The following is an 18,666-nucleotide window of genomic DNA, read 5'->3' as shown; positions in this document are numbered from 1 at the left end:
ACTTCACCACGCTGGTCAGTGGAGAATGGAGAACACCGACAAGACGACACACTGGTTCACATTGAGTTGGTGAATGCGGAACAGACAAGACGACACAGTGGTACACACGCCGGATTGGTGAATGGGGAATACACTGAGTTGGTGAATGGGGAGTATAGACAAGACTACACAGTGGTACACACACTGGCATGGTGAATGGGGAACACAGACAAGATGACACAGTGGTACACACGCTAGCATGGTTAATGGGGAACAGACAAGACAACACACTGGTACACACACTGGCATGGTGAATGGGGAACACAGACAAGATGACACAGTGGTACACACGCTAGCATGGTTAATGGGGAACAGACAAGACAACACACTGGTACACACACTGGCTTGGTGAATGGGGAACACAGACAAGACGATACAGTGGTACACACACTGGCTTGGTGAATGGGGAATACACTGGGTTGGTGAATGGGGAACACAGACAAGACTACACACACAGAGGGCTTTGTGAACATGGGCAGCACAGACGCGTCAACTCTCACCACCACCACCGGTGGGTTACAACACAGCGAGAGGACGATGGTGGTGGTGGGTGGTCTATAATTAAACAGCTGTAAGGGCATCTTTAGGGGGTAAAGGGGCGAGCGTTGCGTGCGCCGTGGGAGGAGCGCCGCCTCTTTTTTTTCCCGTCCCTTCACGTGGCGCCTATGACGTCACAGTGCCGGCTTCCAGAAGCTTCTGCTTCATCACCACCACCCACCCCCCCGTACCAAATTTCCTCGTTCTCTCGTGAAGACGGAGCGGCAGGACAACCTTCCCCCTCCCCACTACTACCCCCATAGGCAAAACCCCGCGTTGCTCTCGCACGAAGCGGCGGCGAAAAAAAATCGGGCACCGGCAGAAACAACCACAACCACCCCCCTCCACCACCACAACCATCACCACCACCACCACGACAACAACAGCTCTACCACCGCTGGCTTCTCCCCCTGTTCTGAGCCGGTAAGTGTGTCTCTCTCTCTCTCGTGTCGTGTGCGGCTACGGGGAAAGTGACGGACGGGCCCGGTCAGCGATGGGTGGTTGACGGGACCCTGTGGCCGGCCGGCGACACCCGCTGACAACCATTACCCTCCTCCTCCTCTAGCCACCACCGCTAATGTGGTTGTACTGTGAACAGAGGGACGTGTGCGAGGATATAAAAAGGTTTTGCTCGTTTGAAACGTGGCCTCGAATGTCGTGCGTATCGATACTAAAGGTTGATTGATTATCGTCAAAATCCGCAGTTGGATGAAGGGCCCTCCCCCCATGCCGACGCTGCATCTCATGGCCAAACGTTGCCACGATTCAAATATTTACCCCCCCACGACTAAAACGGATTATTGCTCTATAACACACGTATTTGATTGATTGATTGATGATTATAATAATTGATAATGATCGCATCAGCCGGGCGCGTTAGGGGTTGACGGGCTGACGAGTGCCGGTCCCCAGTTTCGGCTGAGCGTTCGAAACTGGCTCCGAATCCCAAATGTTTGATCACCGGGGATGTGGTAATAAACTACTAAGTACGGAATGTACCCCGCAGATGTTTCGCAGAACTTGGTGTGCCGTGTATTATGCGGGACGTTCTGAGGCTATTTTAATTTCAACGATCTTGGTGGGTTGTGATGGTGGGGGTAGAATAAGAAAATGCCGAGAAGATGCCACACGTGTTGGCTTTAAAGCCACGGCGATTACAATTCGCGTGGCGTTTAAAACCCAACGAGATCGTGATGAATTGAGACGCTGTGAAACACTGTGCTAAGCAACAACAAGAACCTTAAACCTGAGTTGTTTTTCATCGGTTCGGCTCTGCGTATTCTCAGCTGGTCCGTTTCGCAATGCCTGGTGTGTGTGTGGTGTGGGGTGAATGCTCACACACAAATAAATAACCCGTGGTGCAACGTGAAATGCAAGGAGATGATCGTATCGATAAACAACTGAAGCCCGTTTCAATCCGTTGCCATTGAATCCACTGCGATGTATTGGTTACTCTGTGTGTTAAAGCCCGCGAGATCCACATTTCGGTAAACAAAAAAATGCCGGCGTTTATATAAGCGATGGCTTCATTCCCCTCCCTGCCCACACACAATGATTTTCAGTTATGTAATCGTTAGAGGGCCCATTGAGATTCAGTTTAAATGTTCTTTTAAATACGTGATATGGTTATCAGGATTAGTTCATTGCCCTTTGTGTGATCCTGTTAGTATGGTCTTTATTAAACAGGCTTTACCTGTTCAGAGCCTGCAGTAATAAGAGCATGTCATTGATTTTATTCATTGAAACACTGGAGTGGTCAATTTTTTGTAATGCACAGTTATAGGGATATCTTTTAAGTCTTTAGTTGATGGTGAATAGCAAGTGTTGAGGGTTTGTGGCCAAATCACCCATAATGCACCAAATCTTGCCAGATCTCAGAATCTAAGCAGGGTTGACCCTGGATAGTGCTTGAATGGGTGGCCACCATACACAAACAGGTTGTCAAAGGCCTGCCGGGGGGCTACGTGGTGGGCAGCAGGGGCCAGTGAAGAAACATTGATTGTCATGCTGTACGATGCTCCCACGCGTACACTGTCTGCACTGATCAGTGTGTTGATGTATGGCCAAATAACCCCCACAACCGACACAGCTTGTGGAATCCCTCAGACAACAGTGGATTGTGCTGGGAAATACACTAGTTTACTGTCCAAAACCCCACCTGTCACGGAAACAAGGAACTATTCACAATTTTCTGATATGTAATAATGACAAGCCGCCTTCAGTGTTATTTGCCATTGTGTCATGACGTGACTGCGTGTGTCAACAGGTGCCTCATCAACCTCAGCCTGAGCAACCATGGTGAAGGAGACTGCTTATTATGACACCTTGGGCGTGAATACAAACGCCACTCACGAGGAACTCAAGAAAGCATACCGCAAACTCGCCTTAAAGTACCATCCCGACAAAAACCCCAATGAAGGCGAAAAGGTGAGCAGTTTCATTTATTTAGTTAATCTTGTTCTTCTCAAACACGCCATTTGTTGAGAGGTGGAGTACAAAGGAGGTATCTATAATCTTAATCGATTCTACCATTAAAATGTATTAATATGCTTACAGCACACCCATCAATTTGCGCATGTAAGAATAAATTAAGGATACCAATTTGCATTTATTTTTCACTTATTAACAAAAAGTAACTGAATTCACTTCAATATATTCAGAAAATACAATGCACTGAGACACAAAGGGGAAATAAAGGAAAATAAAATTTACATGAATGATATGCAAATTTTAGGTTTCAGCTCAAAGCGAATGAGACGATACATACGAAAAAATACAAATTAGACTATTAAGTAGGTGAAAATATTTAATATAATAGTGAAATAAAATAATAACATAACATGTTGAATTTTGGAGGTGAATTGTTACATGCCGAGTGAAAAACCAGAGACTGAGGACATCCTTCACCCACCACATAACAACATTATAGCCACAGCTCTCGACAACATATTTACTGTCCAGGACAAAAATAAAACTGCAAAACTCCTTGGTCAGCGACCAGTAACCTCAGCACTCTCTGCTAAGCAAGATATGAATGTGCACTTTGTATAGTGATACGTGAACTCTGAGAGCTATGTGTGACTTCATAACTTTACAATAGAGTGACATGGTACATAATATTTTATATGGCGTTTGGTGACGCAGAAGGGTCGTTGCAATCTCATGTAGCTGAAAAGTCAGCTGTAAATTTACAGCAGTTGGCCACACTAGATAGGCATCTATTTAGAGCGCTGCCAGCCATCATGAGATTTAATGAAATTGAATACAAAAGTTTGCTTGGATTCTCACTGCAACTTGCACGTATGGGCTTGTAAAATAGATACCGACAGGCACTAACGTGCGTGTGTTGGCTTGTCTTCTGTTTTTGCTTACACAGTTCAAACAGATTTCCCAGGCATATGAGGTTCTGCTGGACCCCAAGAAGCGAGAGCTTTATGACATGGGAGGGGAGCAAGCCCTCAAGGGGGGCAGCAGCAACAGTGGCAACGGCTTCAGTAGCCCCATGGACATATTTGACCTCTTCTTCAATGGCGGCACCCGCATGCAGAGGGAAAGGAGAGGTACATTTTGTCAAGGTCATCACGATTGGACAAGCGGGCATGAGACCTCGCAGCAGATTTTGTGGCGTTGCCACCTCCATTTATTTCAGGATTAGAGCCAAAGTAGCAATTGGGCATATGTGTGACTTCTTACTTCACCACACAGAATTATGCCCCTATGTCATTCCAAGCAGCAGCTTTGAAATGATACATTGGTTTGAGCAAATAATCAATCTGGCACGCAAAACCAAAGTGTGCGTGTATAAATATTTGCGTGAGTGTAAAGTGCGTGTAAGCGCATACTACTTATAAAATACTCTAGTATGTGAGTGTATTTGTATCTTTCACTTGCAAAATGAGAAATATTTACTTGGTGTGCTGTCACATGGTTTAAATCAGGTTGAATCACATGTTTTAACTAAAAAAATCCTTTCATTTATCATTGTGAATGGTTTAAGGTTAAATGAATATTTGCTTAAGGAGTTGTATGTAACCAGCTATTAGATTCTTCCCTTTGTTTAAGCTCTTTGTTTAAAAGTTTTGTCTGACATTCTTGTCTCCATCAGGCAAGAATGCTGTACACCAGTTGTCTGTGGGCTTGGAAGAGATGTACAATGGCTCAACCAGAAAACTGGCACTTCAAAAAAATGTGCTGTGTGCAAAGTGTGAAGGTATGCCAGGGGCCAGCACATGACATTTGATTGTCCATTGAAACAAGTAATACTTACATTCTTTTGCAAAAATTGGCCAATCCACCCTACTTGGATGAAATAAGCTGAAAGTGAACATTTTATTGTTGGAATTCCATTTTAATCACCATGTTGCAAAATTGCGTCACTCGTGATTTCATTATTTCGCAACTGCTTTAAGGCATATGATCTAGTATATTTTCTCCATTACAAAAACAAGGTTTAATGTACATCTACAGTAGTATTTTGGTACAATAAGCATTCTTGTGTATGCAGTATCTTACATGCCAGCCTTTCTAACCCTGACACATAAATGTTGAAGCTGATCTGCCACACCGAGTTTCTAACAACAAATGGGGGTTTTGTGTGATTGCCGTGCCTGGCAGGTCGTGGGGGCCGCAAGGGTGCGGTGGAACGCTGTGTGCCATGCCGGGGAACAGGCATGTACCTGCAGATCCAGCAAATTGGGCTGGGCATGGTGCAGCAGATCCAGTCTGTGTGTCCCGAGTGCCACGGCCATGGCGAGCGCATCAACCCGCGGCACCGCTGCCGCTACTGCAACGGGCGCAAGATCGTTCGCGAGAAGAAGATCCTGGAGGTGCACATCAGTAAGGGTGAGGCTGTGTTTTGTTAATTGACATCTCTCTTAAATGTTGACCTGAATACAAATATTTTCCTGATTGCACTATCAGTGTAATGTCATGAGATGAAGAATCCATTTAGATCTCGTGCAGAGCAGTGCAGCCCTTCGTGTTAGGGAAGGCCCATGGCAGCGGATATCACAGAGTTACCTCCGAGATCCCTTCAAGTGATTTGTGGTCTATACAGTTGGGGGTAGCACATTTCCACTGCCCTACCAGAGCAAAAACATATATTTATCGAATTGTGACGATTCATCTAATCATGGAGGCAGGGAATGATTACATCCCTCCTGTTTACGATAGTCATCAAGTTCCTAAATGATGGTTGTTTTATTTTAATGCCCTCGATTTATTTTCCCCAATATCTGTGCTTATTAAGTGTGGTTAATGGAGTTCTGCATTGAGATATCTGTCTCTTGCTATAAATAAAACGTATTCATTGTAACCAAATGTGTGCCTTAGAATTTCTTAAGCTTGAAATATTTTGGCAGGCATGAAGGATGGCCAGAAAATTACATTGTATGGCGAGGGCGACCAGGATCCAGACCTCGAACCTGGGCACATCGTCATCGTTCTCGACCAAAAAGAACACCCTGTGTTTCACAGGTATATTGGTGACCAGACATTCATAACCATTCTTCACAAAACAGTCGATAAAAATAGTAACTCAGATGTTAAAATGGCTCTTAGGGAATACAGTGGCAAGTGTTGATTCTGTAAATCTAGTCTGTGTTAACGCAGCATCTTGTGATATTTTACAATTTTCACTAGTTTACTGTCTTATTACAAACCCAATACACAATGTACTCTCATTGCCACTGTGCCATTTATTATGCAGGAGAGAAGACGATCTGGTGATGAAAATTGAAATTGAGCTAGTTGAGGCACTGTGTGGTTTTCAGCGATCCATCAAGACTCTCGACAACCGAACAATCCTCATCACGTCTCATCAAGGTCAGTATACTGATTTAATGCAGTCATGAGTTTGCGCTAAGACATTCCAATACCACAATGTGTCAGCTTTTTGCAGTGGTCTAACATTTATGTTTTCCCTTTATTGTTAAATCCATCCAATTCAACGGATCTCACCTTGTTTGGGTCACGGCATCACGCAGAACGACGTGCTCACATTTTCAGTCTGAAAAAAAATCGTGGCGCCGGCAGGAACAACACCAATTCGCACCGTGCAGCTCTTCTTCCAATAGCCATCGTGCATCGCTGTCAAATACACGGCGACTTGCACAAATAACACCACTAATCTGACATCACTAGAGGTAGGGTGTGTGCTAGTCACTGTAATTAATTTATCTTGTAGAGGCTTTTATTCACTAAAGCTTGTCAGCAAGCTTTAAACTTAGTTGCTGCAACATTATTCAAAAACATTACAATTAGCATACTGCGTACTTGTTCAATTACATATTAAATGTTATTTTAGGCCTTCATTAAACCTATGCATGTGTAACGGGTTCGATTGAGGCGCACACCCAACTTGGAGGCAACACTATTTATTAACGGAACAACTTGAACACTATATATATAATAAATGTAACTAACACTCGGGGGAATACTATATAACGTGACCAGGGCAGGTTAACGGGCTGCCTGGTCACGGACGAAGATAATAGGACTGCTGATGGCATCTTCATCCCGGGGTTGAACAGCCACTCTGTCTCTTCACACCCTGCTTATAACTGCTGCAGTGTGGCCGGCCCCGCCCTCAGCCACGCCCCCCTTCCCGATCCTTCAGGAAGGGGGGCGTGGCCAGCCCCGCCCTCGGTAACGCCCCCCTTCCCGATCCTTCGGGAAAGTCAGGGCTCCTTACCACGTGACCACCAAGCTCCCCACTGGGGCTCCTGGCCCCCCTTCGTCCGGTCACGTGTTCTGTCGGGTTTACGCAGTGTCACGGCCTGATGCGACCTCAGTGACATGCCGCCTACAGTACCCGTAGACCCAACACAGTAGTGACTTCATGTCACTACACTCATAGTCCCAACACAGTAGTGACGTCATGTCACTACACATGCGTGAAAGCTTTTCAAGTATACAAAGTTGCATCTGCAATGGAATTTTGTGTTATTTCTGTTGTGGCAATTGTAACTTGTTGTACTTGCCACAAAACGTAAGATACTTTTTTATATTCTGGCCCCTGCCATTACACCTGTGCAACACTTGCAAATGCTAATTTTCCCACTTTCCTTACAGGTGAGGTCATCAAAGAAGGCGATGTGAAGTGCATACTGAATGAAGGCATGCCTCTGTATCGTGACCCATTTGAGAAAGGACGCCTCATCATCCAATTCAGCGTAAGGGACAACATATTGTACCAACTAAAGTTGGCATAACTGCAAATAAACCTACTCATTGCAAAGCACTTTTGTAAAGATTAACTTAAATGCAGGCTTGATCACACAATTTGGAAACCCAACCATTTTTCTCAACAAGCTTGGCCAATTGGTGTTTAGTTAAAAATACAACATTGTCTCTTTACTAATGTTTGGGTCCATTATTGTACTCTTGGTCTAAATGATGTAATATACAGGAGATAAATTGATTTAAGAAGGCTTCGTCTAGTCTCGATTATTTTTTTAGGATGGTCCTGCATGTGGGAGCAAACCAGAGTACCTAGAAAGTCCGTTTAAACGTTCATGACACACCCATGAGTTGTAATGCTTCTTCTGGGCAAATAACAGGTTTGGGATTTTCAGAAATCTGTAATATACCAACAATTGCTGGATTAATGGCGCACCACCTCCTTGTCACGTCAGGCAATTTGACACATTTCAAAGTATAATCATGACAACACAATTCAACTGTCGCTATAACCATCGATTTCTTGCACCATAGCAACTGACGTTTCTCGTCTCCTCGTGGTCGTGCAGGTGAAGTTCCCGTTGGCGGGATTCTTGCCGGCGCACAAACTGCCGCAGCTGGAAGCCGTGCTGCCTCGGCGTGAGCGCTACGTGCAGTCAGACGATACCGAGGTGGTGGTGCTTACAGAGCTGGACCCGGCACACGGGCGGTACCACAGCCACTACGCCGGACAGGTGTACATGGAGGACGATGAAGCAGACTACCATCAGCCACGTGGCATGCCATGTCAGACCTCATGAGCACTTTTATTTCCACGTTCAGCACTCGCCCCCCTCCGTTGCCTTCCAAATATAGAAGCGGATTTACGTGGGGGCACGACCAAGCCCAGATCAGGTTGACTTTGGTGCATTTGTTTGAGACTTGCAAAGCAATGACCACTTTTGTACAGTTGGGCAACAGGCCCCTTTGCAAATAACTTTCTCAGCAGGTTTGTACAAAATGCCAGCAACAAAAAACTTAATATCTTTGATCGTTTGTGTAGATTTAGGATGCATCAAGTGTGATTTCTATCGGGTTCTCAACCCATCTGGGTGTGGCTATCCTTCACTTTCAATGTATTTTATGTAAATGTGCAATCTGAATTTGTGTCAATATGCCCTTAATTGTACAAAAAAACCCTTGTGTTGGAAAAGCTTCAGGTAGATATTCCATTTCTGTATTTCCAAAAATGTCCCCACAAATGTAAATCGTATTACACTGGTTGTGGGTTAATCTGTATAAGGTTGACTTCAAAAGTTACCAGCAGCACAATAAAACAATTGATGTGACATATTGAGATGTTTCGATATAGTTTTATGAAATGCATTATGGATGTCTTTCCAGGTTCGGTAAACCGTGAATATATGACAATATATTGAGAGTATTTTTAAAACAATTTAATATATAAACTTTAATGCAATAATCGAAGCAGTTCCAGGAATTTCAAATACATGCCGCAACAATATTAAACGAAGTGGAAAGGGAATGAGTGAAAGCAAATTTGGATTAGAACAATGCTTGCAGAATGTCTACATTTTTATACACGAAATCGAAAAATACTTTTTACATTTACAGCTCAACTGTAGACCTTTGTCTAGTCCATTTGATCGCTGCCAGTTGCTGTAATGTGCCTTGTCATCACATGGGGCAATCGTAAATGTGAACTGCCCTGTCGTCAGAAACAGAGACGATCTTGGAGCCAGTGCTGTTGTACTTCACACCCCACACCTACAGAAATGGGTGGTAAAAAGGCACAGCACAACTGCATGGGCAACCAGAATCAAAGTCACTGGCATACCCATGGATACTAGACAAAGCAGTAGGAGGTGCTGCAGATACACAGTGATTTACAGATTAGGACAAAGGGGCAATGGTACAATGGTTTGTGTTTAAAGGTTTACCTGGTCCTGATGGTCAAAAAATGTGTGCACGCATGTCCTGGACCCACAGTCCCACACTTTTACGCTTTTATCCGAAGAGCTGTAAAAAAATAATTGGTTAATAAGCAAGCTTGCTTGCTTCAGAGGAAATAAACAACAAAAGAAAAAAATATATAAAATGTTCAGCTTGTATAAAAACAAACTCACCTGGACACAAAGTGGGTATTGTCAGGACAAAAGGACACGTTCAGAACCCAAGAGGCATGTCCGCTCAAAGTCGCTGCCAATTTTGCATGTTGTCTGCAAGAAATTGCGTAATTCTGAATTACACACATTTAATTCCACTTGCACAACTAGCTAGTATCCACTGCCGTTTGTTGTATACAATACATTTGATGCTGGCAAGAGCTTCGGTGAGCACTAAAAGCTCCTATAACCCGCACAATATTTGGTGATAGAAAATCAATACCACACTTATCACCTAAACCATTCAATAAAAATGTTGTTCATTTTAATTGTTCAACAATTAAGGGTTAGTTTAAAACGTTGCTCACAAAACGATGGCATCTCATAATTGTCCCGCCAAGAAGATCTCCTTGTGTGACACACTAAATTCTCCTCTGTATATTCCCAAACATAGAAGGTAAACATTCACAAGAAGGTGAATTGAAGATCTACTCACACATCATATATTTTGATGTAACCATCGTCCGAGGCAGTGATCAGAAGTTGGGAGTCCGGAGAAAAGGTCAGAGACCTAATGGGCATAGCATGGCCTCCACGTGTCCAAGGTAAAAGGAAATAACTTCATTGTTAGCAAAAATAACATTCAATATTGGTCAAGCAATTTTTTTTTACAATTATGCAGTATATGCATGTCTATGGCACGATATGCATCATAGAATGTTAAGTGCTCCTTACCTTCTAGCGTATGGAGAAGTTTGCCAGTTGAAATGTCAAAAATGTTTATGATGCCATCTATGGCACCACTAGCCAAGTGTTTACCATCGGGACTCTAGCAGAAGAGATAAAACATGTATATGAACTCAAAACATCTGAGAATCGGCCACACGTCATTTTGAAAACTGTAATGTGCCTCAAGTTACGAAGTGATGGCAACGCTTACGTAGGCAAGGCTGAGAATGAATTTTCCTCTTGTGTCGAGAGTGGACTCCTTTTTGCCACTTTCAATGCCGAAGATATTTATTTTCCCCATGTGACTGCCTGTAGACAAGAACCTTGAGTCTGGGGAAAACGCTACTGACCAGGCATCCACTGTCAAGGAAAAGAAAAGAGATAATTAATTACCTGTTGAATTTCCTTTGATACAATGGTAGCAGAATACTGACAGAAACGGACGGGTGTAGGTGTAGCAGTTATTCTGACAACACACAAGTGGCAAAGGATTGACTCATGGTGTGAGACCCAGAAGCAAGGGGGAAGAGTATGGAAGAGTAGTACCATTCTTGGGATATCCTATAGTCTACAGGCCGGCTGCTTGGCTAACAAAATACAAACTACCTCTAGCCTCTGTGAAGTGTTATTGACAAATGTGATGAGTTTTTGTTATTTGTGCTTGTGGACTACTGCCAATGCAGTATCACGAAATAAATTGTTTTACATTTACATGGTGCTGTAACCAAACGAGAAAGATACCTGCTTAGGAGAAGGGTATATACTCAAACAACAGGAAGAATTCATGCATTTGAAGTAGCATAAAAAGATGTCACTTCATAAAGCAGCGACAGTGCAAAAATGGTGGAGGATGTAATTGCAAGCAAGCAAGCATGCGGCAGTCGGCCAATCTAGACAAGTCTGTGGAAGGTAATTGCACAATTTCAGATGATATGACTTTTGAGAAGCACGATGTGTGCATGTTGCATGTGATCAATGCTGCTTATTTATCATGGACTGTCTTGTCAGTAAAGTGAAATGTTAACTGTCCTACGAACAAATAAAGTTGCGTGAAGTGTTGAACACATTAACAGTTAGGAAGTGTCCCAGCTTAAATAATTTGTATGACCTGGTCCTGCATCGATCGTTTTGAGCTCACTGCCACACTCCAGGTCCCAGAGGCGAAGGTTTGCATCCAGAGAGCTGGAGGCTGCTAGTGCCCCTGTAGGGCTGATATCCACAGACACCACTCCCAGCTGGTGGCCCTCCAATGTCCACTGCAGCTCCAGCTTATCATCCGCCCTGCACGACAACCAGAGGGAAAATGCCCTGTTAATGGCTTAGTTGGCTTAAGTTGGGACTTAGCTTGGGGAAAAGAGCTAGAAACGGATTGAATTAATGATAGTTCCTGTCAAGAGTTTTTTTTATTGTGGCTATTAAGCTGTTTCAAGCAAATACAGTAAAACATTGGCTAGCCAGGCAAATATGAATACTGGTCCAGCGAGCTAAAACGTCTAGCTAGCTGCTACAATGAAAACGTCTGTAATATATTTCTAAGAACACTACATTACACCTAACATTACAAACACATAAAAAAGGAATTGTGCATGCATTCTACTGCAAATACAGTAAAATGTGATATAGGTTACGTAATATAACCTACATGACTATCCATTACTGTTACGTTTATTAGTGTCACTGTGATGTACAGTCCTCACCGTTGTAGTATGTTGTGTTCCAAGACTTATATAACTAGTGCAAAATAGCTTCAAAAAGCAATCAATATGAAAGTGGAGGGATAAAAATAAACTAAACCTGAAAACATGAAAAAAGCTAAGAGGGAAAAAATGATAAACATAATCCTGAAAATAGCAATAGACAAAAATATTAAAACCAAGTAAGGAAAGTAAAGATGCTAACACCGAGTTAAACAAAACACGAAGCAAAAACACTCTACAATTACTGTAAAATAAAAAAAACACCGGTGCTAAATCCTAATCCTTTCACTAATGGGCTGCAAGGTGGGTGGTAGGGACTGCTTACACGTGCTCCAATGAGAGTCGTGGAGACCGCAATTATTTTATTATTTAACGAACATGGAGTGGCTAAATGCAAAATCCGGTTAGTCAGTGGCTTGCTGTGATTTTACTGTGTTGAAAGGGCATTTGGCCTTGTAAAAATTATCCATTCAACAATAAATGTGTTACCAAAATGCAATGCTTTATCAGACTTTTATTATGACACTCCAGACATTGGCATGGTTGTGTTTTAGAGCAAGGGCAGTGCATCATAGTTAAACTCCCTTGGACTCCCTTCTCTTTCTTCCTGTGAATCGCGCACCATTTCCAGCACTTGACGTGGTCATCCACGGAGCCTGTGATGATATTGTCCGTGCCGTCCTTTTCGTTCTTTCCCCACGCCACTGACCAGATGGCATCCTCATGGGCTGCGGCGGAAAGCGGTAAACATTGTACTTGGCTACTGCCATGTAATTTTGCTGTACTTGCATAGCACAGTGTAAAATGTGTATTGCAAATACGATTATATCATTCGAATTATGATTGTACAGAAAAAAATATAAACCCACCTTGTTCTTGCTTGAACTGGATGCTGTACTGCAATGGGGAAATTAGTATGTAAATATACATTGAACCAAATTTTTTGAAGAGAAATAACATCCATCACTACAGTACTCTCACTATACTATATATTGCACCAGTCAGGATTTTACACACCAAGCCAAACAAATGACCATTGTCGCAGCTAAAATGAATTATTTCCCCACATGTGATCACCTCTTGAAGTGAGTTTCACAATCCACAATGCTGATCCATTTGAGGCTTTCAAACATCGGCTGTCAGAAGTATTTGGTCCATGGGTATAGCATACATTACAACAAGGTGCAGCCCTGCAATTGCTCGCTTATTCTATTACAGGCAGGTCGTCTACTACCGCGAACATTAGATAGCACATCTTAAGAGGGTTAGTTGGCTTACTCTTTAACGATGGCCAGATGGAGAAGTTAGCAGTACACATTATCCCACCACATACGGACCTGCCATCCGACTGTGGTTCATTTCTACTGCTGGGTGGACAGAGGAGACGGATTTAAGACATGCCCATTGTTTCAACTGCTGCACTGCCCGGTAAAACCACCGACCTCTAAACAGTGTTCTAATCACACAGCCAAGAGTTAAGGGAGCCACACGTCAATGATATCAGTAAGTGCAATTAACATTTAATGTAATGTATTACAGGACTAATGTGTTTATTGCTCTAATTTGCACTATGCAAGATTCTGTAATACTCTAGTACATTTATGTCCTTTTCTGGTATGTAACAGACTGTCGTACTAAGTGCAGTTATTGTTTTTATTTATATGTAATATACTGTATTACTACAGGAACTCGTATTCCTCTGTGTACAAATGTAGTGAACTGCAGTAATGTCATATATTGCTCAGACTGTTCATACTCTTTGGTTCTTTCGGTAAAGTCACGTAGGTATAATGATGCCGTACGCTTGTGTTGCGCCCGAAACGTCGTGATTTATTTTATTTTATACCTACGTGACTTTACCGAAAGAACCAAAGAGTATGGATTCCTGCAGTCACGAAAGCTTCAAATCAAGATCAGACTGTTCATCTTTTGGAAAGTGCGAGGGGTAGATGAGGGGATGTTGTTGCTAAGATAACAAGATAGGACCGTCTTGAAATATAGGCGCGGTCTTCGTTTAAAAGTCAAAATTAAGCGAATTCCACCCGATTCGGGGCTTTAAGTCTTGAACGTTAACATCAAGTCACGCAGCTATAAATGGTCAAACCACAGACCTGGGTTCCAAAGACACAAGTGCATTTTGAAAAATCGACTTTCCTGTTCATCCATGAAACAAAACGCTCTATTGTCGTGCCACTGTAAATTAAAACATGCCCCCCCCCTTTACCTGCGTGGTCATGCTGGGCTGAATGACGTGACTCTATCGGGCAGGTCGAGTCTGTAAGACAGCACAAATTAACCAAATCTATAAGTACGTATGTATGTTGAACTTCTTTCTCACCATACGTAGCCAACCGTGCTTATCGGAGGTGTGTGGGGGGGGACAAAAAACTAAAAATACCGCATAGACACACCTATTGCAAACCTTTACCTAGGTCCCGCCGGGTGGCGTACGGCTTGCATGCTGGATTAATATCAAGAGCACCACTATGTGGTAAAGTAAAATTGGTATGGGGTGCAGTCAAAAAATCGTCCAAATGAATGTGAAATTGTTACCGCTGGTTGGGGCTTAAACAAGCGATACGAGCTGCATCGGCCAAGCACCCCAATGTAGCAGAGCCCTCCTGAATACAAGTCTTTAGACTCGCCGAGGCTTTCCTAGATATAAAAAGGAGCTATTGTAAATATCCCTTGTTTATTGATACATTTACACGAGTGTCAACTAGGAATTCAATGAGGGCCTAGTTATTCTAGTCCCACCACAGTGACCAGCTCAACTGACACGTAACCCGCGTTTTAAATTAAATCCAAACAAACATCGCGACAATACGGCGCCAAACAGTTAATATGCTAAACAAATAACTTAGCGCGCCCAATGACGTAACATAATAGTATTTTTATATAAACAAAATTCGCACATTTACCAAGCGGCGACTTCGTTGCCACCTCCACGCCGCCAACTCTCACGAGACTTCGAGAATGTCTCGCGAGATCTCGCACCGCGTGATTTTGCGGTCACGTGGACCAATCCCATTCAGCTGATCGATATTCAGTGTTCAGGGCTTGATATTCCCGAAGCCAGCACACCACATCGAGTATATCTCTCGCTGTTGCTGTGGCTACTACCGCTCTACCAACGACTCGGCAAATATTAATTGAGAAATTAAGCCGTGTATTAAATTAACTCATCAATTCATCAGTCGTTTAATGTAATGGCGTGAAAGCCATCTGATGGTAAAATATTGGTGTGAAAGTATGGTTGGGATACCAGAGCAAGACGTTTGGAGGTTGGGTGTCTGGTAGAAGGAAGCGATGGCGTGGTGTGGTAACATCAAAGCCACTGCATGTGATGAAATGCACTGCAAATCGGCGTGGAGTCTGACAATTGATCTCAAGGCCGTAGCCATGGAGTCAACATGGGGGGGGGGGGTGACCACATCTTCCCCCCCCCAGAAAAAAAAATCTAAATTTGAAAACTAATATCCTGCCATTTCCTGCCTAAAATATAAAAAAATTCTATAACACATAGGATGGACTTTTTTATTTTATTTTTTACAATAATGTCTAATAGTGTATTGTATTATATTGCTCTGTTTTTTTCTTTTTTACCTATTCTTGTTTCATTGTATGTAATGGCATATATTAGGGATTAATAAAGTACAACCATAACCACAATCATATAAACAAATCTATTTTATAGCAATACATGGGGGGGGGGGACATTTTGAGCATATTTGAATTATTGGGGGGATGTGTCCCCCCCCAATATAGATTATAATTACGGCATTGATTCATATTTTCTGGGCTGTGCCAATTGCACGCTTTACGGATGAACTCGACCCCGCCCATGGGAATGTGGCATTTTCAGAAATGCGTCATGCGTGAAAACAGATGAGCACCAACAATTTTATTCATTCACTACATTATGCTCTTATCCATTCCTTAATGGGTTTTATCTAATCTGTTAAGCGTGAATCGTAAAAGGGACAGGACACTTGGGGAAAAGGAATGTCCATAGGTCAACATTGAGTAAGTAAGCCGGCTCGTCTGCTCGTTTAGTTACAGTACAGTACTTATACAATCTACAACGACACTCGCGAAGACTGCACAATGTACTACTGAACAGCCTAAAGTTTTGCGTCGAACTCTGGTTCAATATATCCAACAGAGAGCATCTGTGCCTATACACGTCTGGCAATGCATCAGCATTGGTTCAAGCGAGCCCGAATGGAATGCTGATGAGACATTGACAGTTGAAAACAGTCTTATTGGTTCTTTCGGTAAAGTCACGTAGAAGGGAAATAATAAAATAATAAAAATAAACCAATAAAATAACATTTCATTATTTTATTACTTCCCTTCTACGTGACTTTACCGAAAGAACCAAGAAGATGAATCCCTGCAGTCACGAAAGCTTTAAATCGAAAAAAAAAGTTGAAAACCGGTCCATGGTTTGCTTACAATTTCAACGAATGAATGCCCTTGCGTCAATTGTGCCAGGGGGCACAGGAGGCGGAACGGACCGCATCTGTGTTGACCTTTTGTGCCAATTCAGCACGCAGTGACGTCACTGCCTGCCCCCTTCCTTCGAACCCCCCCCTTCAACCCCCCCCCTTCAAACCCCCCCCTCTTCAAACCGCCCCCCCCTCAAACCCCCCCCTTCAACCCCCCCCCCTTCAAACCCCCCCCTCTTCAAACCGCCCCCCCCTCAAACCCCCCCCCTTCAACCCCCCCCCCTTCAAACCCCCCCCTCTTCAAACCGCCCCCCCCTCAAACCCCCCCCCCCTTCAACCCCCCCCCCTTCAAACCCCCCCCTCTTCAAACCGCCCCCCCCTCAAACCCCCCCCCTTCAACCCCCCCCCCTTCAAACCCCCCCCTCTTCAAACCGCCCCCCCCTCAAACCCCCCCCCTTCAACCCCCCCCCCTTCAAACCCCCCCCCCTTCAAACCCCCCCCTCTTCAAACCGCCCCCCCCTCAAACCCCCCCCCTTCAACCCCCCCCCCTTCAAACCCCCCCCCTCTTCAAACCGCCCCCCCCTCAAACCCCCCCCCTTCAAACCCCCCCCCCCTTCAACCCCCCCCTCCTTTCAAACCTCCCCCTCCATCAGCTGTTTACATTCCATAGCCTGCACAGAACGCCGCACGGGTCACGTGGTTGCCGAGGGTGTCCGGGGCATGCGCAAGCGCAGTGGGATGTTTACGACTCGGCGGTGGCGGCAGTAGTAGTAGTGGTGGTGGTGGCGTCAGTGGCGGCATGGCGGAAGCCGTGCGGCCTCGTCGTAAACAAAGACAGCGCGCGGCCCCGGCCAAGGTGGGTCGTTCTCTCGCGGGGCCCATCGCGGGTGACCGGGGGAGTCTGTGAGACCCACAGACTTTGGGTAAACGGGTCTGGGGGGGGGTCTCAAACTCGGGGAGTTTCTGGGTTTCCCCACGGACATTTCGTTTCCCCGGGGTCATGAACCCTGGGGTCATGGGGCACAATGTATTCATCCAAACATTGGCTGCCTTGGTTCTTGAGCCTTGGTGTCCCTGGTGTCCCTGGTTCCTGAAGTATTTTGGGTCTCAAACTCGGGGAGTTTCTGGTTTCCCCACGGACATTTCGTTTCCCCGGGGTCATGAACCCTGGGGTCATGGGGCACAATGTATTCATCCAAACATTGGCTGCCTTGGTTCTTGAGCCTTGGTGTCCCTGGTGTCCCTGGTTCCTGAAGTATTTTGGGTCTCAAACTCGGGGAGTTTCTGGTTTCCCCACGGACATTTCGTTTCCCCGGGGTCATGAACCCTGGGGTCATGGGGCACAATGTATTCATCCAAACATTGGCTGCCTTGTTTCTTGAGCCTTGGTGTCCCTGGTGTCCCTGGTTCCTGAAGTATTTTGGGTCTCAAACTCGGGGAGTTTCTGGTTTCCCCACGGACATTTCGTTTCCCCGGGGTCATGAACCCTGGGGTCATGGGGCACAATGTATTCATCCAAACATTGGCTGCCTTGGTTCTTGAGCCTTGGTGTCCCTGGTTCCTGAAGTGTATTGGTGTTGTAGGAAGTGAAACCTTTGTTTTGTATGTATGTACAGTACAGGATTGAACATTGGTGTCTCAGGTTCCAAAGAGGTGTCTTGTTTACGTGTCAAAAGCCTGGGTACCATGGGTCCCGAAGCCTTGCATCTTTGGATGACATAAAATCTGTCCCTTTGGTCCTTAAACCGCGGCTCCTTGAGTCCTAATGTCTGTGTTTCTCTATCCTAAAGTCTGGATTCTCAGGGTGCTAGTCTTGAATTTTGGGGTATCCGCAGGGACCCTAAACATTGGGGTCACTGTTCCAAAGCCTGGGCTTTATTGGTCCAAAGGCCTGCAGTCTTTTAGTCCCAAATTCTGGTGATATTTAGG

The 18,666-nt window shown here is 44.4% G+C and overlaps 3 protein-coding genes across 5 annotated transcripts in view; 2 read left to right on the top strand and 1 right to left on the bottom strand.

Annotated features, from left to right (window-relative positions):
• Positions 1-761: 761 nt before the first annotated feature.
• Positions 762-9,087, top strand: LOC144935428 (dnaJ homolog subfamily A member 1-like). The gene is made up of 9 exons (XM_078862054.1): positions 762-999; positions 2,843-3,003; positions 3,953-4,136; positions 4,682-4,786; positions 5,191-5,418; positions 5,937-6,051; positions 6,284-6,399; positions 7,648-7,748; positions 8,325-9,087. Exons 2-9 carry the CDS (start codon positions 2,872-2,874, stop codon positions 8,553-8,555), a joined length of 1,212 nt encoding a protein of 403 aa, XP_078718180.1. The 5' UTR covers positions 762-999; positions 2,843-2,871; the 3' UTR covers positions 8,556-9,087.
• Positions 9,088-9,091: 4 nt separating this feature from the next.
• SKIC8 (SKI8 subunit of superkiller complex) lies at positions 9,092-15,305 on the bottom strand. 2 transcript variants are annotated; one of them, XM_078862056.1, is made up of 11 exons: positions 15,208-15,305; positions 14,511-14,561; positions 13,156-13,183; positions 12,909-13,014; positions 11,698-11,870; positions 10,801-10,949; positions 10,596-10,689; positions 10,357-10,450; positions 9,882-9,974; positions 9,696-9,774; positions 9,092-9,522 (listed from the first exon to the last, which is right to left on the bottom strand). In XM_078862056.1, the coding sequence occupies exons 2-11, from the start codon at positions 14,520-14,522 to the stop codon at positions 9,433-9,435; spliced, it is 918 nt and encodes a 305-aa protein (XP_078718182.1). In that variant the 5' UTR covers positions 14,523-14,561; positions 15,208-15,305; the 3' UTR covers positions 9,092-9,432. The 2 variants fall into 2 exon arrangements, with proteins under 2 accessions (XP_078718182.1, XP_078718181.1); XM_078862055.1 differs by having other exon boundaries at positions 15,202-15,285.
• A 2,124-nt stretch (positions 15,306-17,429) lies between these two features.
• The window catches only part of EPG5 (ectopic P-granules 5 autophagy tethering factor), a 46,532-nt gene continuing 45,295 nt past the window's right edge, over positions 17,430-18,666 (top strand). For both annotated transcript variants that reach the window (XM_078862061.1, XM_078862060.1), the window contains exon 1: positions 17,430-17,593. In XM_078862061.1, coding sequence (XP_078718187.1) covers positions 17,537-17,593 — 57 coding nt within the window. In that variant the 5' untranslated portion in view covers positions 17,430-17,536. The remainder of the gene's footprint in view (positions 17,594-18,666) is intronic.

Source organism: Lampetra fluviatilis, chromosome 13, assembly GCF_964198595.1.
Source record: "Lampetra fluviatilis chromosome 13, kcLamFluv1.1, whole genome shotgun sequence".
Classification (NCBI taxonomy): domain Eukaryota; kingdom Metazoa; phylum Chordata; class Hyperoartia; order Petromyzontiformes; family Petromyzontidae; genus Lampetra; species Lampetra fluviatilis.
The sequence above is the reverse complement of the archived record's forward strand: the minus strand, read 5'-3'. Positions and strand labels throughout refer to the sequence as shown.

Coding starts and splice junctions, on each gene's coding strand:
- LOC144935428 (XM_078862054.1), top strand. CDS start 2,872: ATGGTGAAGGAGACTGCTTATTATGACACCTTGGGCGTGAATACAAAC. Junction 5,419..5,936: donor GGAGGTGCACATCAGTAAGG/GTGAGGCTGTGT, acceptor ATATTTTGGCAG/GCATGAAGGATGGCCAGAAA. Junction 7,749..8,324: donor GCCTCATCATCCAATTCAGC/GTAAGGGACAAC, acceptor GTGGTCGTGCAG/GTGAAGTTCCCGTTGGCGGG.
- SKIC8 (XM_078862056.1), bottom strand. Junction 10,950..11,697: donor AACGATCGATGCAGGACCAG/GTCATACAAATT, acceptor TTTCCTTGACAG/TGGATGCCTGGTCAGTAGCG. Junction 10,451..10,595: donor ACTTCTCCATACGCTAGAAG/GTAAGGAGCACT, acceptor GGACACGTGGAG/GCCATGCTATGCCCATTAGG.